General features: G+C 23.9%; 4 protein-coding genes across 8 annotated transcripts in view; 1 reads left to right on the forward strand and 3 right to left on the reverse strand.

The window, feature by feature from the left end:
- LOC102672435 (F-box/LRR-repeat protein 4) overlaps positions 1 to 2,570 on the reverse strand; it is a 3,766-nt gene extending 1,196 nt beyond the window's left edge. Inside the window, exons 1-5 of the mRNA XM_006611976.2 lie at positions 2,083 to 2,570; positions 1,477 to 1,570; positions 819 to 1,272; positions 488 to 740; positions 1 to 343 (exon numbers count right to left, since the gene is read on the reverse strand). Of these exons, the coding sequence (XP_006612039.1) occupies positions 1 to 343; positions 488 to 740; positions 819 to 1,272; positions 1,477 to 1,570; positions 2,083 to 2,307 (1,369 nt within the window). The 5' untranslated portion in view covers positions 2,308 to 2,570. The remainder of the gene's footprint in view (positions 344 to 487; positions 741 to 818; positions 1,273 to 1,476; positions 1,571 to 2,082) is intronic.
- A 698-nt stretch (positions 2,571 to 3,268) lies between these two features.
- Positions 3,269 to 4,896, reverse strand: LOC116185097 (mitochondrial ribonuclease P protein 1 homolog). The gene is made up of 3 exons (XM_031508696.1): positions 4,500 to 4,896; positions 3,872 to 4,415; positions 3,269 to 3,577 (listed from the first exon to the last, which is right to left on the reverse strand). The coding sequence occupies exons 1-3, from the start codon at positions 4,841 to 4,843 to the stop codon at positions 3,314 to 3,316; spliced, it is 1,152 nt and encodes a 383-aa protein (XP_031364556.1). The 5' UTR covers positions 4,844 to 4,896; the 3' UTR covers positions 3,269 to 3,313.
- A 491-nt stretch (positions 4,897 to 5,387) lies between these two features.
- Positions 5,388 to 6,953, forward strand: LOC102672292 (peroxiredoxin-6). Its single transcript, XM_006611975.2, has 5 exons — positions 5,388 to 5,642; positions 5,912 to 6,068; positions 6,151 to 6,368; positions 6,452 to 6,524; positions 6,601 to 6,953. Exons 1-5 carry the CDS (start codon positions 5,557 to 5,559, stop codon positions 6,727 to 6,729), a joined length of 663 nt encoding a protein of 220 aa, XP_006612038.1. The 5' UTR covers positions 5,388 to 5,556; the 3' UTR covers positions 6,730 to 6,953.
- A 525-nt stretch (positions 6,954 to 7,478) lies between these two features.
- The window catches only part of LOC102671797 (chromodomain-helicase-DNA-binding protein 7), a 17,632-nt gene continuing 13,342 nt past the window's right edge, over positions 7,479 to 11,768 (reverse strand). For all 5 annotated transcript variants that reach the window (XM_006611971.2, XM_006611974.2, XM_006611973.2 and 2 more), the window contains 5 exons: positions 11,486 to 11,729; positions 11,024 to 11,303; positions 10,806 to 10,950; positions 9,999 to 10,706; positions 7,479 to 9,837 (listed from right to left, as the gene is read on the reverse strand). In XM_006611971.2, the coding sequence (XP_006612034.1) occupies positions 7,912 to 9,837; positions 9,999 to 10,706; positions 10,806 to 10,950; positions 11,024 to 11,303; positions 11,486 to 11,729 (3,303 nt within the window). In that variant the 3' untranslated portion in view covers positions 7,479 to 7,911. The remainder of the gene's footprint in view (positions 9,838 to 9,998; positions 10,707 to 10,805; positions 10,951 to 11,023; positions 11,304 to 11,485; positions 11,730 to 11,768) is intronic.

The following is an 11,768-nucleotide window of genomic DNA, read 5'->3' on the forward strand; positions in this document are numbered from 1 at the left end:
TTTTCGAAATTTCAAGAATAATAGAATCATTTACAAATTGACAACAATTTAGTCTTAAATGTGTCAAAACAGTTCCAGATATACGAAGAAAATATATAAAATCTTGATACTTAATCATATTATAATTTCCACACCATGAAAGATCTAATTGTTGCAAATAATGACACCTAGGTGCTAAACTGTTTAATGCAGTTGTATCTAAACAATACCAATAAGGTTTTAAATTAAGACTTGTATACAATAAAGCATCTCTTGCAATGTTATTAAAATGTTTATTTACTCTGCATAAACAACATAATGATCTTAAATCTAGATTTTTTAAAATTTTTAATACAGTTTCATCCTAAAATAAATAAAATTATATTAAAATAGAAATATATGAAATAAAAGTATATTAATAATAAGTATCATTCTATTAATTTATATAATAAAATTATATAAATTATATCTTAAAATTTATATAATAAAATAAAGTAAATTATTTTACCGGAAGTATTGAAAAAGTGCAATATGATTGATTTTCAAAATCAGTTGAAGATACTAAAAATTTTTTCTGGAGAGAATTATTTTGTTCAGTAGTATCTGGTATTGAATGACGAATATCTCTAATAAGTTTTGGAAAATCTTCTTGTAAAAATTGTTGTAAACTGTTAAATGCTTCTTCTATAGGAGGAACAGATTGATAATGTTGACCTATTTTAGATATTAATTTACCCTTGGATACATTATCTATTACTTTACTGTAATAATTAATAAATATATATCACATTCATTAATTTATTAAAATATTAAAATAATAATGATTAATATCAATATACCTTTTAAAAAGTTTACAGTGTTTAGAAAGTGTCTTTTTAAGAATTGTTAAATCTTGATTTGCTTTTAAATAATCAGGTGTTAAATTATAAATGTCATCGTCACTTTGTTTAAGATACCCCAATTCTTGTGAAAGATCATTTAAATTTTGATTGTGCAAGTTATTAGGTACAATTAATTCTGATGTACCAATAAGTAATACAGCATCTAATTCTGTATAATAGTCTAATAAAGTATGATTAAATTCTAGTCTTATTACTTTTGTCTTAAAATTACATAGCTGTAAATATGGAGAAAATATTCGTGGCTTGTGTGGCACAACTTGAGGAAATCCATTCCATAATTGATACCACTTGCCTTCGGAATTTTGTGCCCAAATCCCAATTACACTTCCAGGATTGTAAGTTTCATATATTGATACTCTAATTGGATATACCTCTTGATAATATTCTAGATCTTGATAATATAAAAAATATTCTAATTTATTTCCATTTTTCATATATCATAAGTATTAATGGTATCAGTATAATATTCCAATAAGTTAAAAATATCTTTAAGAATAAAAATATAAAATATTATGAAAAATGATTGAAATATTATAATATGAATATTAAATATTAAAAGATTTAATATTTAATTTTTAATTTAAATATTATATACCTATATAATCCTGGCTAGTAATATTTATATTGTTCTGTGGCATATAATCTATTAATCTTGAAGGTGCTTTATCCCACCATTGTCCATATGTTCTCTAAAATTATAATTTATTGAACATAATATAAACATTATTGAATATAATATAAACATTATTATAAATATATTAATTTCATTTATTATTAACTTTATATAATGAACATCATATTTTATATATATATAAACTATTATATATTTATATATTTATATAAAAGACATTATTATATAAAAGACATTATTATTATCATCATTATTAAATATTAGAAATTATTTTATTAATTACAATATTTTATTTTAAAGATTCAAAAAATATTTAATATGACAATATCCAAAATTTTTAAATTTAATATTATTTTATGCTTTTCTCAACTTTCAGTAATTTTAATTATATTTCTAAACAAATTATTATTGTAAAATTACTAAAATATTATTAATAATTTTGAAAAATTATTAATAACTTACAAAATTATTTTATTTTATGAGAAATAATTTAACATCCTTAATTGTTTTTTTTTAGTATTTATTTATAATTATTTGATCTAGTAATTTTGACTTAAAAAATTAACATACCATAACGAAAGCTTGTGGAAAATCACCATAATCAGGAAATTTACTTGGATTTCCAGCAATATTATAGGCTGTATATGAAATACTAATGTTACTTCCATATTGCGAACTAAAGTCACACACATCTTTAACAAACTGTTCAACAAAAATAACAGTTTCTTCTTTTCCTTCAATTCTTTCTCCATTTATCGGTACTACTTCAACGTTTATCTCGTCATGAGATATCATGTCATTCACAATTAATCAAAAAGTTTTAACTTTAAAGTTCAATTAATGTAGGTTAATCACTCTAAGATTTACTATTTTTATAATTACACATATGATCTACATAACAAGTTTTATGAACATTTAAAAGTTATAAATAAGATTTAATAATACGAGAAAAGAAAATTTTATTATCTTTTACTCTTGTTTTAGTACAAAAAATGTATAATATATGTACTTTTTTGAACACACTAACTATGCATGTATTCATGCATTAATATTTTTCGTATTTAAAAAATACTAGAAACAATATTTATTACATATTGATATATTTTATAAATTATTATTTTAGTATTGAATTTTTTGTAAATAAACAAAAAATATAAAATAAATATTAATTATCAATTTATTTTGCGTCATACATTTTTACAAAAGGATACTTATATTTTTCTTATATTTCATAATATTATTATTGTAAACAATAGAATAATTGTACTTGATATATTATATTTATGTAATTAAAAAAATAGTATATTAAAAGATTGTAAAAGTCAATTAAAAGATTGAAAATATTAAAAATATTAAAAACAAAAAAATATATTAATCAATGTAGATATATAATAATATAATAATAGATATAATAATAGATGTGATGTATTTTTTATATTATTTTTAATATAAAATTTATAAAATATTATAAATAATATTATAAATATATAATATATAAGTATTATAAGTATTATAAATAAATTTTATTTACATTATTTTGATATTCACATTTTAAATATAATAATTAATAATTATAATTTTTTTTTATTTACTTTTTTAAACTTTTATTAATAAAAAAATATTTTTTTAAAACAATAAATCAAAATTTTTATTTTAAATTAATTCTAAAATATTATTGTTTTATTATAATTATAATATAATTAATTTAGAAATTAATTTGAAATTATATTAAAATTAAAATATATAATAATATTTATTTAATTTTAATTTATAATTCACATTATTTTAAATTCTAGAATCTTTATTTTAAATATTTTAATATCATTATTTCTTTTTTTGTTTGTTGCTCTGTTCTTTTTTCCCTTAATTTTCGTTTAGGTATAGGACGTAATGCCATGTTCCAATTGTTAGTCCGTTTTAATTCTAACATGATAGAAATAACTTGATTGATAGGAAGATTTTTTGAAGATCCTGTTCCCCATTTTAATACTTCATTCAAGGGTAACTTCATCGTTTTAATACCTTCTTTGTTAGCTTTTTGAAATGAATATGGTTTACACTCTCTCTGAAAATATTCAGATACTTACATATATTAATTCTTAAATATATACAATAAATAAAAAATGTTTTTTAATGTCATTATTATTTTATAATAATTCATAAAACTTTTTTTATATATATATTTTCTATATTTTTTTATATATACTTTCTTTATTTATATTAAATTTAAATTAATAGTTATAAATTATTTACACAAATTAAAATATGCTATTTTTATGACAAATTTTTATTTATAATATAAATTTTTAATTTGTAGCATAAATTAAAATGATATCTATAGAAATATAATATTAGTTACCTTATCTACTATTCCACCAATTATATATATTAGATTAGGATCAAAATTTTTTAGACTTGTTTGAGCATTAGGAGTAAGATATACTAATTGCTTTTTATTAAATATTTCTAAGTAGGATTTTGAAGTAATATTTAATGGAAAATATGGTTCATATATATGTGGTAAAAATTTATGCAATTTTTGCATAATGACACTATTATTGTTCACATTACAAAAATAAAGATTAAAAGGTTCCTCATGCATTCGATTTGTTGAGAAAGATAATAATAATTGTTTTGCACAATTTTCTTGTTCAAATGGTTCCATACATTCATCATATCCAAGATCATATATTATTATTGGTTCATGTAAAATAGCACTTATCAGCCTGCTATTATAAAACTCACTTATTTTTTTGTCAGATATGCGCAAAAATAATGAATTGCCTAATGAATATTTATTATCCTTTTTAATTTCTAATTTTTTCTCTTTTTTTAATTCTAATTTTTTTTGTAGTTGATATTTTTGTTTTTGTTCTAATTTCCAAAGAAATTCTATATAAGATCTAAATATTTATGATATAAATTAAAATTAAAATAAAAATAAATTTTTAAATAATTTTTATTTTCAAATTAATATTAAATTAAACCTTTTTTTTGTTTTTGTTGATGAATTTAGTAAATGTAACCAGTTAGTTGATGTTAATGTTTTAGGTACTCTTCCTGTATTATACTTTATGTATTCCAATTCTAAATTAAATTTATCATAAATAGCTTTATATTTTGGATCTTCTAGAAGCATTTTTAATTTTTCTGTATTTAATTTGTCATAATATTCAAATACCTTTTTATTTGGACTTTCTTTACAATAACCTCGTATATGTTTAGAAACTCTAAATTGTGAAACTGTAACTTTATGTATATTGTGAAGAGAAACATTAGAATAAAATCTAGTTACAAAAGTAACAAAATTTAAATAAAATCGATTATACATTTTTAAATATAATACATAGAATTTAACAAATAAAACATTTGCTTTACATATATTACATATCACGTCGCTACTATTGCAATAAATACAATATCATAGACAAAATATAAGATAGATGAATCTAAATTCATTTTAAATTTTGAGCTTGGTCTCATTATGAAATTTGAGTTGATTTAAATTATAATACAATTTGAATTTTATAATCAAAAGATTTGAATTTAATATTTTTATTATTCAAAAAAGCTGATGATATCAATATTATTATGTTATTATGTTAAACTGCGAAATTTTATATGCATATATAACTTTTATATTTTGAAACCTACATTAATTTTAAAACAATTTTCAAATTCTAATATTAAAATTTATTAAAAAAAATAAAAATATTCAAAAATTTTTTTTAAAATGAAAGAATTTTTTATTACATTTTGCAATTTTTACAAATATTTTTTTAATATTTTTAATTTTTTATGTAATTAATTTTATTTAATATAATTTTAAAAATATAATATAATTTTATCAGATTAAAATAAATTTTTACATATATATTTTTAATCATATAATTATTCAAATCATGGTTATATGATCACCTTAACAACAATTTAATCATTAGTGATATTCAATTTTTATACATATGTAACGTGATAACGTGATTTTATTTTTTATATCGAAAATATAATAACAATAAAATTTAAAAGTATCTTTTAAACGCTACTATGGTTTTGTTAGGTGAAACATTTCCAAATTTTGTAGCAGATAGTCAAATGGGTCCAATTAACTTTCACGATTGGCTAGATAATTCGTAAGACAATTTTTCTTTATAAACATAACCTTTATTATTATTATCGGTAATTTCTCGATACATACATATATAATATGCTCTATAATTGTAATTTGTAAAATTTTTATATTAATTTTCATTCATAATTTTTAAATACATTAATTATTTTTTATATAATTTCAAATTATTTGATATTCTTATTTCGAATCATTCAATAATAAATCATGTAAAAATATTTTATTATTTTAATCTAAGATGATTTTTCTTAAGTTATGAAATTAATTTTACAGATGGGGTATTCTATTTTCGCATCCAAATGATTTTACACCAGTTTGTACAACTGAATTAGCTCGAGTATTAAAATTAATGCCTGAATTTGAAAAATTAGGAGTAAAAGTTATTGCACTATCATGTAATTCAGTCGATTCTCATCGTAAATGGATTGAAGTATACTTTCCATTACAATTATCTTTCATTTATTAATATACTAATTATATATTATTATTAAATTTTTAAAATTATTTTTCAGGATATAAAAGCTTATGCCGGAGTAACTGATAAAGAATTTCCTTATCCAATAATAGAAGATGAAACGCGAAAACTTGCAACATTGTTGGGAATGTTAGATCCTTTAGAAGTTGATAATAATGGTATACCTATGACTGCCAGAGCAGTATTTATTATTGACCCTGCTAAAAAAATGCGATTATCAATCTTATATCCTGCTACTACTGGAAGAAATTTTGAGTAATTTTATTTTTACATTTCACAAATGTTTAAAATTTTTATTTTTAATTATATATATTTTTTAACATAATTTTTGAACACAGTGAAATTTTACGAGTCATTGAATCGCTACAATTAACTGAGAAGCATAAAGTAGCAACTCCAGTTGATTGGAAGGTTTGCATTTATTTTATTTTATTAATTATTACTACATCTGTAAAAAAAAAAATTAATTTTGTTTTATGATTTTTAGATAGGTGGAGAAGTTATGATTCAGCCTATTGTTTCTGATGAAGAAGCAAAGAAGTTGTATAACAATATTAAATTTGTATCATTACCATCGGGTAAATCTTACGTGCGCATTGTATCGCAACCGCTGTAAAAATAATATTTTGCAAGAAAAACCATTATACAATGTACAATATATTTTCTTAAATTATTAAAACTGATATTTGTAAAAAAAAAAGTAAAAAGTACATATTTAATAATATATTAAATTCTTCTCAACATTATACTACTATTATTCCATGAAATACAATTATAAATAAGCGTATCCCTTTTAGTGCCTTAACATTGGTATATGGCAGCATATAACTCCAAAAAAAATATAAAAATGAACAATTTTTATTTAAAATTTCTTATCAATAATTCACGGTAAAAATAATTAAAAACAATTCGCTAAAATATATTTAAGAAGTTTTGTATACTTTTAAGTTTTCATTGGTCATATTATTATCCATGCACATTCTTCATTGATTCTATTAATATAATTCATAATTTATTTTTTATAAGATTGTTCATTATTAGAGGTATACGTAATTATCAAAACAAAGATTCTAATATTGGCATTTGCAAACAACAAAAAAAGCTGTTTATTGTATCACCTAATGTAATTAAAAGTACACTGTGTTATATACATTTCTCCAAGTACACAATCACTTATAATTTCTAGGCATAATGTATATAATATTTACATTGTTTTTTATTAAGTTATTACTAGATTTACTTTACTACATTATGATTATATCTTATGTTTGAATGATCCGCAAATGTTGCGCATCTACGCAATAGTGAGATAGCAGTTATATAAAACAGTCCCTCGTCAAAACCAATAAAGATCATAAAGAATAATAAATTTAACAAAATTATACTTTGTTATCGTAATGTTATATAATTAAAAGTTAATTACCACACAATATATCGAATGATAAAATACTATTGCCAGCCTTCGTACTTAACAACTTCAATGTTATACATTCACAATGATAGCAATGGTAATGTGTACATGGTTTACTTGTATTTGTCCCATTATTTCCATATAAACTGGAAAAATCAAATTCTACAAATGTTTTTCTTTCTTTCAAGTTCTTTGAATGCACTTGTGCTCTATTTAATTAAGAATTGTTTTATTGATTCATTCATATATATATAAATGTTTATGAATCGATAACTTTTTGTGAATCGTTATGCGAATACTGCAGAAATTTGCAGAAAAGTAATCGCAACAACGGAAGATTTGATCATTAACACTAGTATTATTTAGAACTCACTTAAAAAATTCACTTCACTCGTTTGTGTGAGTTTCTTGTTGATCTGATTGCAGTTCACCTTCCATTCTTGCTTGTCGTTCTGCCGCTGCTCTCGCTTGTCTTCCAGCACTAGAACGAAGATTTTTTCGTTCTGGAGGAGGTTCTACACTTAATCGTTTTCCACTTCGTGCTTTTTTCCCTTTAGTACCTTTATTATCTTCTTCCATTTCTGATGAAAGCTTCGATGAGTCACTTTTAATATTAGTAGTACTTTGTTGTGATACAATTGCATCTTCTAAAACCGTTGACATCGATGTTGTAGATGTAGGTGTAGTTATGGACAATGGTGTGGGTGTAGATATAGGTGTAGATGTAGGCGTAGATGTAGGCGTACATATAGGCGTTGGTGTATGTGTAGGTGTAGATGTAGGTGTGGCAGTAGGTGCAACTGCAATTGTAACTGTAGTTGAAATACTTGTTACTGCAGCAGTTATTTCATCTATTTCTTTTTTATTAGTGTTCAAAGATGTTTCATTATATGCATTAATTTCTTCTACAGAACTTTGTTTAATTGTTGTATTTGATGAACGTGTGCTTTGTTCTTCAATTGTTGTTATATCTGAAGTTACAGTGGTTGTTACGGCAGTTGTTGCAGGTCGTGTGTTAACTTCAATTTCGATTCTTGGCTTCTTATTAACAGGTTCAAGAGTTACCTCAAGCATATTTGATGTTTGTTGTTCTAAACTTTGATTATGATCATTACGACTTCTTTTGTCATTCAATCGTTGTTGATCTTCTAGATTTCTTGTTAAAAGTTCTGCACTAGTTCTACTTAAATGTTCCAGAGCTTCTTTCATTTCTTGTTCTTTGTTTTTCCTTTCAGTACGTCTTTCAGAAAGATCTGCCACATCATTCTGTTCCACGGTTTCCCGTTTTTCTGATTCTAATCTACGTCTTTCTTCATTATGTAAAGTCATATCCGTATATTGCTGTAATGTTATTGTAGGATCGATAGTATATCTAGATTTCTTCTCTGCATCTTTTCGTTTAGTCGTTGATTCGGTAATTGTATCACGTTGCCTCGAATTATTCGTAGAAGATGTAGATTTACGAATTGTTGAAGCACTCGAAGTGGATGGATTTAATAGCCCACATTGAGCAAGACTTTCATAGGCCGATGATACTCCACCCGGTTGCATTGAAAATGGATTTAAACCACCCAAACCCAATGGTGTATATAAAAGACTAGGGTTTGGGAAAAAGAAGGGAAATGGTGTCGTTGTTGATATTGTAGACGATGCTGATGAAGTTGAAGGCACCGAAGATTTACTTGTAGGAGGATCCAATTTACTACGAGATGATTTACTAGCACTAGTAATATTAGTTGAACCTGTATTCTTGCTGCTGACAGAACTAACAACAGGATTGGTTTCAGCTGTTGTGCTAGTTGCTGTTGCACCCAATGCAGCTTCCATACCTGCTAAAGATGGTAAACCAAGACCAGCAAGATTTGCGAATAAAGAATTTGTTAAACTCATATTACTTAAGTTACTGAGATTGCCCAGTCCGCTTAATGCACCCAGATTAGGTAAACCACCAAATGGCATTAAAAGAGGATTATTCTTCGGATCAAAATTGCCAAGAGAAAGACCAGACAAAAGAGAATTATTTAAATTACCGAGCGAAGGAAAGTTTAAACCTGAAGCCATTGATGTAGCTGCTAAATTAGCTTGATTTGCAGATTGTTGACTAGTAGGACTTGGCATCATAGGTGGTCTTCCTGGGCTCTTGCCCTTATTAACATAATTTCTATCATTTCCGGATAATCTTTTTTGTAAATCATGTGGGAGATTTCCACGTTCTTTTACTAGTTCAGCCCATTTTGGATCAACATCAAACATTGGATTTTCAATCAACCATTGACCTAATCGTTTTAATTGCGGTGCTTTACTACCTGTAACCTAAAATAAATATAAATATAAATATAAAAATATACATATAGATACATTCATATTATAAAATATTATATACATATATAATATAAAATGAAATAATAATAATGTATAAATAATGAAAAAGTTGTATAATTTTTATAAAGTTTTATAAAATTTTATATTTAAACCTTTTTGCCTGTTAATCTGTTAATCACAGCAACATTTTCTTCACCAGTCAATTTTTTCCAATCTAATAAAGATGGATCAACACGTGGTCGTCGTCGTCTAGGTGCATTTAAATATTCTGCACCTAACTGTTCAGACATAGCAGTTTGTTCAGCTAACCATTTATTCACTTTAGCTTCATGAGAATATGATCCAATTTTAGAAGAATATTCAGCAACTTTATTAATATCCGCAATCATTGCTTCATAACTTTTCTTATGAGCACTTGTTGAAGATGAATGGGTTGAATTAAAATTTGGTTGTTGCTGTTGTTGTTGCTGCTGCTGCTGTTGAGATTGTTGTTGATGTTGTTGCTGTTTTTTAAATTCTCGATTTTGTTGGTCTGCTTGAACAAGTAAAGCAGAAAAGCTATCTTTATGTGAATGTAAAGATGGAGGTGGTAATCCAGAAGTAGAATTTGAAGAAGGTGCTCGTGAAGAAGGAATTGAAGTCACAGTAATAGAAAATGGTTTTTGAGTATTTGTTGGAGGATTTGGAAGCCCTATTGGTGCTGAAGTTGGAGTAACAGTTACATTTGGTGTAATTGTACTTTTTTTACTATGTTCAGGATAGTGACTACTTTGTTGTTCTTTTGCTGCACTTAATCCTAGCACAATTTCATCAAGTTTTCTCCTTTTTTTCTCTTTTCCAATTATTGGTTCATCTGTAGGCTAATAATAAAATAAATTTTTAATTGTTATTCATAAATATATATAATATTATATAATATTATATAAATAAATAAATAAATAATTTCTACTTATACATACACAATTCTTTCTTTTCATTAATTTATCTAACATACTATCTAATTTCCCTTTATTACTACTAATTTGTTTATTTTTATTTGGCATTGAAAAGTCTTGAACCTCATTCATAATATCTTTATTATTATCCGTGTTTGTTTTTGGATATCTAAAATTTGAATATTATTTGAATAAACAATTAAATATATACGTAATACTAATTAAATGAAAAATTAAATCACCCAGCAGATAAATCTATAGGAGTTAAAGTACTAGAAGTTCCAGGAATTACAGTCGGTTTTCCAGGAACTGTATATTTTAAATCAAAAGGTATATTTGGTGTTCGTGTTTGTTGATGCGCTGGAGGTGGTTGAACCGGCGTCGAGCGTCTCGATTCTTCTGATTGTGATTCATCATTTATTTCCCATGTATTAGATCCAGACAATACAGTAGGTTTACTTAAAGTTGCAGGTGATTGTGTAACTGTATGGTTACTACTGTTCAATAATGCATGAAGTTTAGCTAAAATAAAAAAATAATATTAATAAATTTTTTTTTATAAAGAATTTAATATAATCAAAATAAATTATAATTTATTAAAATAGAATAGTAAAACAGAATAGTAGAAATTATATTTATAAACTGAATTGTTATTATATAATTAATTAATTATTTATAATATTATATAATTAATTATAATTTACCTCTTTCAGTTTCTACATCAATTGCAATATGTCTTTTACGTTTTTTAGATTGCGAAATATTATTTCCACTTGTTGTATTACGTGATATTCCATGATCTGTAGTAATAGTTATCACTTCTGAACATTCTTTTTCACTTGAAGTTACATCTGATTCATCACCAGCGCTAAAATTTATAGATACAGGCCATTCTTTATGCTCAATTGCATGTACAATATGCATCAAACGAGCTTCAATTGCATGCTCCTAAAAAATTTAAAAAAAAAAAAAAAAATATTACATATA

This window comes from Apis dorsata, unplaced genomic scaffold, assembly GCF_000469605.1.
Source record: "Apis dorsata unplaced genomic scaffold, Apis dorsata 1.3 scaffold_97, whole genome shotgun sequence".
Lineage (NCBI taxonomy): Eukaryota > Metazoa > Arthropoda > Insecta > Hymenoptera > Apidae > Apis > Apis dorsata.